The sequence below is a fragment of the Melospiza melodia genome, chromosome 1 (genome assembly GCF_035770615.1).
Source record: "Melospiza melodia melodia isolate bMelMel2 chromosome 1, bMelMel2.pri, whole genome shotgun sequence".
Lineage (NCBI taxonomy): Eukaryota > Metazoa > Chordata > Aves > Passeriformes > Passerellidae > Melospiza > Melospiza melodia.
The window spans coordinates 141,873,692-141,887,203 of NC_086194.1; the positions used below are offsets into that span (position 1 = coordinate 141,873,692).

A 13,512-nucleotide genomic window follows, 5' to 3' on the forward strand; every position below is an offset into this window, starting at 1 on the left:
AAAATTACGTAACTAAAACCAATTATGAACAGTTTTTAAACTTCAAATTGAAACAAGATGAAGAAATTCCAGCTACATAATGGCCCAAGTAAAATTATTTCTACCTATTTGTGAATATGCTATGATACAATCTTTATCTGTGATTTTACAGAATTTTTTTTCTTCTCAGAAGAATTTCCTATTTGGAGCATGGAATGGGTACATTTGGGATGAAACTAAAGCTGCACATAATCTGCAATTTCCTAATTTCTGGGTGCTTGACTTTTCAGGCTCAATACAACATTTTCATTTAGAGGTCTTAAATATATAATTATTCAGATGGCTTAAATGTGCTTTTTGCTTACAGAGTCTCTTTTCTGTTTACATATCATACTGTAGCCTAAATAAATGCTAAGACAAAGGCCAAGCTGGCTGGTAGCCCAGAATGTAGTTGTTACCAAACTGACAGGGACCACCTTAACTTCATTGAAATGTCTAAATATCGTACTTGTGTTATAACGATATTTTAAAAGCCTATCCTTACTGAAAGAAAAATGGAGCAGCTTTAGAGCAGCATAAACAAGTTGCTGGATGAAATGAGAATTGAATGTCAAAGCATGGTCTGACTTACCACAGCTCTCCATTACTGTAAAACACCAAACACTTAAGGGCAGGAAGTATCCTCATGTTACCATGTAAATAACTAATGGGCTTAGTTTATGTTAACAACTAACTAAGGAACTTTCAATAAAAAACCCACCAAACAAAAATATGGCTAAGGGTGTCCAAACTTTTCCCTAAAAGTAACTAATTCTGCTAATTCTTAAGGCAGCTTTCCTTTTTTTTTTCTTAGAGAATCTTGCATAGAGTCTGATAAAATGTATAGCAAATGTGAACACAGTATCATTTAAAGATAATCTGCAAAGGCAAGTAAAAATGGTAATTTTTCTAATCTACTGAAGATATGAAAGGTGCAAGGTTTGGTTTAATGTTTTCTTCTGCTTGTTTCCTTTTTGCTTTTAATACTTTCAGAGTATCAAAGTCTTGTCTTGCTTTTATATGTACAAGTGCTGGAGGACAAGACAAGAAGAATGGAAGTCCCCCTCAGTTCCCATCTGAAGCAACAGGGTGATAAATGATTAACATTGAGCCTTTTTTTTTTCTTCAGGCTTTTTGCCAGAAGCTTGAATTAAATGTTTTAGCAACAGCCAAACAAAATGGAAGTTTTACACAGTCTGATTAAAAATGCCTTTCCCCTCTCAAATACCAGTTTCTTGTGACAGATGATGGCTAGAGATGATGGCATCATCTCTCTGCTTTTCCAGCTATTCATAATCTTCTAACAAAAATAGGATAGACAAGACCTGATACACACATAAAAGCAAATAAAACCTTTGCAGAAACTTTACATCTGACTTTAAAACCAAAGCAAGCTCTTCAGGCTTTCCTAATATATCTTAAAAATATATAAAAGGCAATTTACTTTTGTCTCCTTTTCATTTCACTCTTTAGATCTAATCAGGATTTTAGTAGGGCAAGAGAGGCAAATCCCTGTGACAAGAACATGCCATATGAAAAGCACAAGAATGTGTCGAAATTTTTAAATTTACTAACGCTGACAGTCTGGCCTTACCAGATATTAATAAAATCACAAGAGTGGGGGTGAAGGTATGATACCTGGTCATGGCTGGCTTCAATGGAGCTCCCGATACCTTGGAAAGTCATCTGCACAGGAGACAGTGTCAAACAGGTCAAACACTCTTTGCCATTTTGTCTATCACTGTAGTGTACCTATAACAGAATAACATACGTAATCTGCTAAACACCAGGTTTGCACAAGGGAGTCATGCTACAATACTGTCCCTTTCCAACAAGCTTGTAAGAAGAATTCCAGACATTTACATTGAATTCATCTTTAATATCAAAAAAGGAGTGTGTAAAATAGTCTAGATAGTCACATGTTGAACTGGGGCCCAAAGATATGCCTGTTGCATAATTTTTGAAGTGCTGAGTTCTTTAGATTCTGACATCTTTCAGACTGAATTCAAGATGTTATATCTATATAAGAATCTAGCTTCAAGTTAAAGTTTCCAACCTACATGTCATTCTTAGAGCATATTGTAGCTTAGTTATAAAACACCCAAGTAAATCATTACAACCTCGAAAAATTTGCCAATAATAGTTTAATTTTTCCTATTTTAATTTAATTTCTAGCAAAATCCACTAACACTATTGACATTACTATTATGATACATACAACAATTGAATCAAAACGACAGATAAAATGGAGAAATCGCATTTTCTTGAGGTGTCTAGACTATCCTTTTCTAAATGCAACTCATTCCCTGTGGGCATCAAGATGTGTATGTTGAACCTGAACTAGCATGAAATACAGAGAAAGATGGTGCTTCTACTTGAATTATTCTCTTTGTCTGCAGGTTCCCTTCAGATGGTTTTTAAATCCCCTAAAGAAAGGACGGATTTTAACATGGTGAAACAAAATGAAATTAAATGTTGCTAGCATTTCATTATTAAGAACAGGTTGCCACTCATGCTGAACTGTTGAAATATTACAGTGCTCTGCATAGCTCCTGACTTCTGGACAGGCAGATCAAGCACTTTGTTCTACAGGAGAGGTGGAATTTAGTTTATGGTGGTAATTTACATCGACTATGTGACCCCTGTCAGAATTGGAAAGAGAGATCAGCTCTGCTGGAGACAGACCTTTTATGTTAGTATCTATTTACAGCTCTATGGCTCTCAGGCAAAAGGTACATGCTAAAGCCTCATCCTGACTTTTAGGCTACAAAATAAATCTTGCCATTTCTGAAGACAACTAGGAACTACATTAAGTTTATTCCTGTGGAAACAGTTTAGTGACAATATAAAAATTGTAAACTGTGTATTAAATCCCTTGTGCCTAACTCTGCCACAGGTGGAAACTGGGAATACTTCAACTGAAGCAAAACCAGTGCAAAACTGATTAAGAGGAAAATCAAGTTGGTGCTATGTTCCAGAATTACTTTACTGACAACACATCAAAACAGTTTTGCTGTGGCCAAAAGTAAGATACAGAATGTGAAAGTCTTGTACTGTGTATAGAAATACTGATTTCATTCAGTCCTTCTTAAAGCTTTCTGGATTATTCCTGTCTCTCTTCCTCTCAACCCCCACATTATGTGCCTACTAAATTGCTTGTGGCTCTCTGCCAGAAAAGCCATACTACTCACTTAGAAACCACAAGAGGCCCCTTCACATATACAATGGTTTAACTTTGATTAATTGAAAGAGGTATGAAGGTATGAAATTTGGCTGACAAATATAAACTGAAGTCCTTTAAATGTCAGGGACTACTGTTATGACAAAGGCTTATCAAGCTTCCACAACTAGTTGCAAAGTAGATTTTCTGCTGAGTTTGTGTTGTGGGAATGCAATGTGAGAAATGGGGCAGCAAAGATCAAGAAGATGGTCCTGTGCTGCAAACAGGACATCACAAAAGGGGCAAAATCTGGTGACCAAGAAAAGCACATATCTAGAAATGGGGAAATGGCCCTTTCTGAGCTGTGCAGCATGTTTGTCGGTTACGTTTTTGTCAGAATAATATGAGTATAAAATTCACTAGTGTCCACTGGAATAAAGAATGACTAACAAGCTGAAAGAACAGGAGATAGCCAGAGGAAAAAACTGTCAGTATTTCATGACACTACTATCTGCAATAGCAGATTTGACTCACATCCCCTTTAGAATCCCACACTGAAATGGCAATAAATTCAGAATTTTGGTATCTCTATAGGCTTAACTTTCCCAAAAGGATTTCATTATGCATTTTTGGCCTCATCTCAATGTATCAAGGCCATTATTTTGGAATTTCTCAGACAACAGTTTTTATAATTATCTCTTGCTCTGTTGAAGCTCTTCAGCCAAACCAAAATAAACACTTTCTATATTAATGATATGAATAGTGATATAAAACACAAAAGACTGGACTTTAAATAGGAACAAATAAGACTTTGTCCTTTCATCAAATCTCTCTAGTCTACAGATTTGTGCAGTCAGAAGAAACATTCAGACTTCTACATTTGGCATGCGTATGTGCAATTTCCCAGTAATCCTGTTTTGTTATTTATCAGTCCAGTTGCTACATTCTTAAACTACATTATTCCTTTCCCCTTCAAGTTTGCTCTACAAGCCAAAATTTGGGGCTTTTTTATTTACCTATTAGAGCAGAATGTCCAAATAAGGCACTCAGAGAGAAATAATAGTAGTCAAATAATTATCAAATAGCTCAAATAGCAGCAAACACTTCTTGGGTTTTGGCCAGCAGCATGGTGCAAATATTTCAGTTTCTATGTCCATGCTATTATTACTTAGTGTGGGAAGAATCTGAACATCTATAACACTCTTTCAAGAATATCATATCCTGTAAGGCAGAGCACAGCAAATACCTGACTCAGTATCTGTGATCAAGGAGTGATGACTGAAGGCTGGCCAAATGCTCTGGTGGTGATTATGAAGCCATTATTGAGATTAATGACAACAAAAATAATAAGTTTCTAAGTTCCTCTGTGCCTTAAAGAGTCAGTAGTGCTTAACTACAGCCCATCTCACCAGATCTCTGTTGGGCAGGCAAGGACACTTCATGGACAGCCTTTAAATGACTCATCCAAGCTGGACTGGACTGACTGGCAGTGCTGGGACTCTAAGCCATCATAAAGGCCTCTGGCCTAACCACAATTGGTCATTTTCTCTTTCCATACATTGTGGAGGTAGAAACAAAAGAGTTATGAAAATAATTACTCTCTGTGTCCAGGACCTAATTTCCTGGCTTCACTTTTTATAATTAAGGGACACTCATAGATTAGCTCAGTGCATTTAAGGATTAAACAGCAATGAAATTTCACTCATTAATATTCAGAATGTTTTATTTAGATAACACATAAGCAGAGATCTCATGGAAAAGAATTAGAATCTGGTTAGAAAACAATGGCCAGGATATAGATATCTCTAGCAAGGGTTGTGCAAGTTTCTGAGTAAAATGCAAGACTCTAGCCTCAGACTATTATGAGTGATTTACATGTAATTCTCCTCCAAGGTTTGTCCACACAGCACAAAGCAGTGTCAGCACAACAAGATGCTGGCAATAATTCTAAATGAGACTGCTCATTTATTGGGAAAAGCACACAGCACTGCCAGCGTTTCTCCTGGGTAACTACATACACCTGAGATAAATCATGTATGGCCAGCTCAAGAATCCCAAACACAGCACTCCACAGCACAAAACCTCAATGCATAAAACACAAAGGGCATCCCAGACACCAAAATACAGAAATAAATTCTAGAAGTATATTTTTTCACAATGCCACAGATTTACTCACACATATATGTTTTCTTGTTCTATATTCACATGACATGCAAATGTATATTCATTTTACAGATTGCTTCAGTAAGGAACAAGCAGCATGGTATGAGTATGTATGGATGGGTGCCATTCATTGGAGCGTGTATATAGAAATTTATGTGAAGGTCTGAAACCACTTGACAACTTATGCTGAAATTTGGCCCTTGTTTTCAGTATTTCAAATTACTGAACAGATGTACATATTCTGATGGGCATTTATAGCTACATATAAAGGAAGATATAAGATGAATGTTTATAATGTTACAAATGAATGGGGAATGGCATAGCCAGAATTCTTAATTTTATATATTATTTTATACAGGAGAAAGTAAACTGCACTGCATAAAACTGTAGAGGAAATTACATTTTAGGGTAATTCCATCATAATGCTGCTTCACAAGCAGGAAATTTCCCATTTCTCTCATATTTATATAAAGATGTCTCTTCAGTCTACCTTTACTATAATACCCCTCCCTACTTGCAAGTGTTCTCATGGAAACTGCAAAAATATTTCAGGATTTATCTTGCAATAAGCTGCTTTAAAAACTGGATCAATATGCAATTTCAGATAATGGCCATAGTTAAACTGCAGAAATGATTCTGCAAATACAATGTTCCTAACTTCAAGAAGAGCCTAGTCTGCTGGCCTTCAGCATGCATGTCTGAATTTGAACATCTGTCCTCTAGCATGGACAAGGGCTGTGGTTTACTGAATCACAGCTGAGGAGGGTGAGAGACCTGCTGTACTGCTACTTAATCATTAAGCTTGACTATAATACCCCAAACTACTCTTAGAAACGAGTTAGCTAACAAGAGTCTGAGGGGAGCAAAAATAAAGGCTACCCTTTTCACACACTGCTGCTTAGATGTTCACAGTTTGAAACACAACTTCTGTCAGGACAAACATTTTCTTTCTTGAACATTTAATAGTTAAAAAAAAAATACAAATTACCAAAAGAAAGAAGTCATCTGTGACACTGGAGTTCAAGTTTCCAAACTGAAAACTACTTTGAGTCAAAGCATCAGCAGGAGTCTTAGAATGCTAGACAGAAATAAACTAGGTAATAAAATGCCATTATGTTCAGCAATGCACAAATCTTCTGGATTGACAAGCCTGGACTATTTTGTTAGAACAAAGGATGGCATTCCTTTAAATCTACCCCTTAAAGGGAGAGCACCCAATTGAGTCTTGAGTTTACAGAATAGTTTCCAAGATTTTACATAGGCTTAGATTTACAGCAACAAGAAAACCAGAATAGGCTCAGAAATTAAGTGATTTTGATTTGGACAAGAGTCTCATGAAACAGTTTACTTCCTCTGGCATCCTGGTGAAAAGCTTTCTTTTTCATATGGGTCTTTTATCTTCCACTTTATGTTGTTCATCTACAGTTAGTCATGTCAACTATCAAAGAAAAAATGAAACAAACCTGTCTGAGCTCCAAGTCTCTTTCATGCTTATTTATTGATGAAGAAATACTTCGGGCACAGAAATAAATTTAATATACTTGCTCATTTCAACCATTTTATCAAAGCCAATTTTAGGAGTTTTCACTGTACAGTTTGTAATACTTAAAAGTATGAATCCTTGTATTATGTGTTATCCATAGAGATTTCCTAACAAATATTAGATCAGTTCCTTCAGACACAGAGCAGTACGAGAGAGATTCCAAATACCACTTTTCATTCTTACTACCTGTTTAACAATTACTTTTTTATTTTTTTAGTAAAAATAAAACAAAAAAAGAGGGGGAAATCCCATAGTCAAAACAAATCGTTTTTTAAAAGTTGAATAACAGACATAAAAACCAAGCCCAAGTTGGGAAAAAAATTATCCCAGATGAAATAATAAGACATACACAAAAAATTTCTTTTAAAAAAATCAGAAAAAAGAGCATTGAATCAAACTGTTTCCTGCAATGCTGGAGTTCCTTGATGTAGTGCTATTACTAAATATAGTATTTTACTAATCTCAGCAGGGTGCTGGCTAACTGCATGCCCGTCAGATGTTTTAAACGGCCACCCCCTGTGGAACAAATCTAAGGAGAGCATGAAAAACACCCACATTTTAAAAAGCCCCCTTGCTAGATCATTAAGGAAAGATAAAGGCCTGTACATTGGGATGTGATATATAACACAATCACTGTGCCAAGAAAACACATGTTTGATTAGCGCGCCTCAGGTTCATTAATCGCCGTGTCTGCCTCACAGCAGTGGGTACAGTTCCCTCCGTAGCTACTGCACCAAAGGGTAAAGACACTTGGTAGCTTAAAGACTGACAGTTCAGCAGTAAATCTTGAGCTATTCCAACATGCCTCTCTCACACAGTTTGAATAGCAGCTGTATCATAGCCTTAAATCTTCATTAAAATACAGTCCTAGGGTTTAGACGATGAAATAAACCATTACTGCGCCATAAATAGACAACAACAAGCAGACTAAAGGCATTGTCACACGTTACTGAGGCAGTATTTCACCCTCCTGGCTACAGTAACGCACACACTTGACATCTACAAAAACCAGCAAACTACAAATAAGAGGAGAAAAAAATATTTGGTACGGTTTCCAAAGACAATATATAAAATATCTGCTAAATGCAAAGCAATTCTGAGCCGAAGAAACTTGAAGAGAGTTTTTTTTTCCTGCTATTCCTCTGAATTCAGAGCTCCTGTTTCAGTGATTCATGAGAACTGGAAGGTTGAGCCATGTATTATGCTCAGTCAAGCAAGGGAGACTCAGCTCTGTCCGACCTCTGGATGTGATGTTTGGTTTCACAAAAGAGAAAATCAGCTGCCACCATAGCATAGAGGATAATCAGTGCAGCAAGCGCTTACTGCTCACCTTCCATCTGTTAAATCTTAACCCAGGTAAGTATTTATACAGACAGCAGCACATGCAAAGTGAGCAACTTTGTTTACAATGGCTGGCACTGAGAGGTGCAAAGAGACCTGTTTGTCTGATAGGAAAACTGAAATCAGGGGATGGGACTTTCTATTTAAAAAAATAATCACACTTATATTGAAAACTACCTAGCTATCCTGTTCACATCCTCTATTCTGTAAATAAGATACATATTTTTTGTCAACATAGGAGAGAGTAGCTTAACTCCACCAAGTTTAAACACTTAATACAATCATCCCCCCAAATAAATAATAAAAACGTGATAAAAATTAATACATTAATTAGTCAGAAATTAACACAATGCAGACCACTACAAAATAATGTTAACTATAGCTGACATGGTTTTTGCAGAAACAACTTGTCTGCCACACATATAACAGGTAAATACTGTGTTTCCAGAGGGAGGAGCTTTAATTAATTTTATAATTCACACCAAGGAAACATGAAAAAACTAGCAATCCTGAGATCTCCTGTTCTCATCACAGGACCTAAAAAGTAGGAGGGAGGTGAGAAGATGTGTTTTGCTAATAACATACCCTGAGGATGAGCATGGTATGGAGCATTAGTGGAGGAGCCTGGTCTTGGGTACAACCTGAACAACTGATGACACGAGAGAGGAACTTGGTTACTTTGGAAAGACAAAGTTGCTTGAGCTTGAAATAACTTTCTAGCAACAGCATGAATGGACATAAGTTCTCAGGAGCACTCTTTTTAAGGACTAAGGCTGTCACTGAAGTGAAGAGTGAAGCAAACATTAATGATTCTCTGTTTACAAACCACGTGTGAAAGCCCCAAATGCTGCATTAATGAAGGGAGAACAGGATCAGTGTGAAACTGTGAATAGAAAATCAGCTGCCTGAATTGGCTAAGAAATCTGAGGCTGGTACAGACCCTGATGTTGTGCACTAACCTAGAAATAGGGCAATATGCATAAAAAACCACCCTTCTTTAATTAAAACAAGAAACAACCATTTCACTTCCGAAAATTACCCTGCTCCGTTGTACTTTCAGTGTTGAGTGAGACTGAAGGAGAAGATATCCAAATAAACCCTCTCTTAAAGCCTCAGCTTCAGTCACAGAGAGGGGAACAAACTCTAACTTGTCTCCTTTCTCCTTCTTCACCTTTTCTTATTGCATCTCTTTTTAAGGGTTTTTTCTTGAGAGCTGAATTCCCTTACTATAATTAAAACTAAACCCTAGTCTGCTATGAATTCACCACTGCACCTTCACATTTTTGCCAACTGAAACTTCCAGTCTTTCAAAGTTTGGGCTCTGTTCCAAGCCAAGGTCTGTAGCTGAGTTATCAAGTCACATTAGGATTTACTGAGGAAGATTTTGGCAGAGAATGCAGTCCGGTGTGTTCAGTGCTGGCTGCAGTATTTTGAGAGATCCTGATAGCTTTTAAACTTTCTCATACATAAATCCCCTAAATTCTAAAATTGGCTATCAAAATATAACTCACATTTTTTCCACAGACCAAGTTACATGCAGGGATATGTGGGAGGATTTCAAACTTATTTGCAAGATGCCAAGCAGACAAGCTAAAATGTTACCAAGGTGACATCCACACCACACCTGAGGACCCACACACTACCAGTAGCCAGTTATTCTCTGTTTACCTTCTTTCCTTTCAGAAACTGAAACAAAAAAGAGGCCCCTGGCTTTTTCTGGAGACAAGAGGAGCAAAACTTCAGCAGTGCTTGAATAAAGGGCTTGAAATAAGGAGAAAGGTAACAATGGCCAGAATAGAAGAAAGTTAGTTTAGATAGAATTCTGGTCCAGCTAGTTGGATAGCTTGTGCTAGATTTGCATTTGTTTTCCTAATGCTGCATACTCATGAGTCAACTTGGAAACACTCTTGCTGCAGCAAATACTACCTCCTGCAGTATGCTTTGTGAACAAATAGGCTACATTTCCATTTTGCATACCGTTCCTTATGGCAACTCATATGAGAACGATTTTTATGTTTCTTTTTAAACAGAATGCTGCCACCATTCTGACTTCCTTTCAGGTCAAAAATGGGATAATATGAACTAGATGGTCTGTAGTCCACAGAATCATTTCTGAAATAAATGGAAACTATAAAACCTCTTCTTGTAGATCTACCTTGGGTCACTACCATCAACTGTGGTTCTGCCTACCTTCCCTCAGAAGTTGGGTGATTAAGAAAACCTATAAACCAGAATGCAATGAAGTCCAGGTGCTTTGATTTTTACATGAGGCTCTCTCTGAAGATCAATTCTTGCTATCATCTTGTTCTGGTTTATCTCTCCCTCTATTTCACATTCTCAACATATTTTCTTTCCTTTGGCTAGTCATGTATAAATCAAAGTTTGGAGACCTAGAAGTCCTTTCCTACACAACACAGCCATTTGATGTCAAGTTGATTTTCAGTAGCAGGACACCTGCAAGTTTCTGAGAGCCAAGTAAAAACTCTCAATTTTCGGGTAGCCTGGAGTTGTGCAAATCAGAAATGTCCCTAAAATTGTCAAAAAAATCCTGCCTCACTTGCTGACATTCTTGGAGAACACTTTTCCCCCTTTAAATACAACAAAAATAGTAGTTATCTTGAAAAATGAGTAAGTTTTGCAGGAAATAACTCAATAAAAAGGTGTAAGTTCTCTTCCAAGCACAATGACTGTGAGCTCACATGGATAAAAGGAGCTTTCCTATTTCCTGACTTCTGCCCAGTGGCACACAGAGGCAAAGATGTTACTGAAGCATAAAAAGTTGTACCCAGTTTTGACTGGGATTGAACTACTTTGCTTCATAGCAGTTTGCTTAGTGCTATGTTTTGGCTTTGTGACCAAAAGTGTGGGTAACACACCAATACCTATTGCTGAGCTGTGCTCACACAAGGGCTTTTCTCTTCTCACACCACCCCACCAGCAAGAAAGCTGGGGATGTGTAAGAAGCCAGGAGGGGACACAGCCAGGTCCCCAGCTGAGCAAAGGGATATCCCACACCATATGGCATCACACTCAGCACACAAAGCCAGGGGAACAAGGAGGGTGGGGGTTTTGGAGGGATGGTGTTTGTCTTCACAAGTCACTGTTACATGTGATGGAGCCCTGCTCTCCTGGGGATGACTGAATACCTGTCTGCCCAGGGGAAGTGATGAATGAATGATTTGTTTTGCTTTTACTTGCATGTGTGGCTTTTGCTTTCCTTATTAAACAGTCTATATCTCAACCCTTGAGTTCTAGCACTTTTACCCTTCTGGTTGTTCTCCCACATCCCACTAAAGGGGAATAAGAGCAGCTGCATGGAGCTGATCTGCCCACCAGGGTATACCTGCACAATCCCTTCTGGCCAGTGTGGGGCATGAGGAGTTAGAGATAACAACTGATTCGATCAGAGCATGCTATACCAAATTTATATGTGTTTAGCTATTAGTTGTCAGGCTCCTGTGCTTGCCATGGGGCTTGCTTGCCTGGATGTAGATTAGTAACTAGTGCTCACTAGTGACTGCTTTTTGCTTCTGTTGTTTCATTTTCTTCTTATCATCCTTTTCTGTTCTGCCTGGGAAGATACTGATAACAGGAATGGGCTGGCAGACAACCAGGGCACTGCTCCCATTCCTGTGCTGAACAGGCTGAATTCAACTTCACAGGACTGTGACTGTGGCTAAAATCATGATGGTACAACCAAAAACACACATGGCCACGGAGAAGTCTATACTAGAGCAGGTACTCCCCAGAAGGGAGAGTGGCCTATGGATACTGCCATTCTGGAGCAGTTACATCCCCAAAGGATGGTGGTCTGTAGACAAGCCCACACTGCCCATGTGGACTGTGGGCCTGTGTGCAGGAGGGACAAGGGGAGGAGTTCATTGCAGTGCTGAATCCTATGGTCTGGTCCAAAGGGATGAGGCCCGAAGATTGTAGTGGAAACACCTTTAAATTGTTGTAATCCAGGATCTGAGCTGCATGTCATGGGAATTACTATAGCAGGAACCCCTCGTTGCTAGCCAGGCAAAGAGCAAAGGGAGGAGTTTGCTGCAAACCCTATTATATTTTGTTAAACCCTATAATCTGGCCCAAAGGAACCAGCAGTGGAGACTGTCACAGGAATACCTTTAAACTTCTGTAACCCAGGATGTGAGCAGCATGCTATGGAAACTAGCACAGCAGGAACCATCTGAACCAATGGAGAACAAGCCTCGCAAGATGTGAAAGTACAGCAGTGACCCAACCTGAGCTTTGGTGCACAGTAACTCCATGGATCACACCACCTCTCCTGTCCTGTGTGAACTGATTGAACACAGGATGAATAACAGATTGAATACACATGGACTAAATGGACTCAAGGGACACTTTGTGGACTTTTAAAGGGGTGATTCAGACTAAGGTAATGATTTCCATGTATATATTCCAGGATGGGTAAGAGGAGGTGGTTAATGAGGGACAATCTATTGGATCATGTGGGACCTGAGCAGTGTCAATAGTATGGAATAAAGGGTGGATTGCACGGTTTTCTTTCTGGGATGGAGCTAATTTGCTTCATAAAAGCATGTATAGTGCTAAGTTTTGGATTTGTGACCAAAACACTGTTGATAACATACTGGTGCTTCAGCTGTTGCTGAGCAGGGTTTGCACAGCACCAAGGCCTTTTCTGCTCCTCACCCTTTCCCATCAGTGAGCAGTCTGGGGGTGCACAAGGAGCAGGGAGGGGACACAGCCAGGACAGCTGACCCCAATTGACCAAAGGGATATCCCAGTGATATCCTGCTCAGTGACAAAAACTGGGGACAGGAAGAGGGGGACACTCAGCATTATGGCCCTTGTGTTCCCAAGTCACTATCTTGAGTCCTGGAGCTCTGCTTTCAGGAGGTGCCTGAACATCTGCCTGCCCACAGGAAGTGGCGAATGAATTCCTTGTTTTGCTTTGCTTGCACACACAGCTTTTGTCTTCATCTCAACTCCTGAGTTTTATCACTCATGCCCTTCTGATTCTTTCCCTTATCCCACCAGGGGGGAGAGAGTGAGCAGCTGTGTGGGGCTTAAGCTGCCCACCAGAGTTAACCCACAACAAAAGCCTATAGTAATTGGAACATCAGGCAATAGTTTGGTAATTGGTGAAAGTGCAAACTTCCCATTAGAAAAAATCCCCACAGCTTTCAGAAGACACAGAAACTGAGATAATGAGGGCTTTGTCAACCATTTCTAAAGGTGTTTATACTCCCTCAGGGTAAGAGACAAACATTGCTGTTGAGATTATTGTACTGGCCATTGAGCA

General features: G+C 38.9%; 1 protein-coding gene across 3 annotated transcripts in view; it reads right to left on the bottom strand.

Annotated features, from left to right (window-relative positions):
* Window positions 1-13,512, bottom strand: part of STAU2 (staufen double-stranded RNA binding protein 2) — a 168,792-nt gene that overhangs the window by 60,211 nt on the left and 95,069 nt on the right. For 2 of the 3 annotated variants that reach the window (XM_063170355.1, XM_063170373.1), the window contains one exon: window positions 1,657-1,770. The exons of the other annotated variant lie outside the window; for it this stretch is intronic. In XM_063170355.1, the coding sequence (XP_063026425.1) occupies window positions 1,657-1,770 (114 nt within the window). The remainder of the gene's footprint in view (window positions 1-1,656; window positions 1,771-13,512) is intronic. 3 annotated transcript variants of the gene reach the window in all.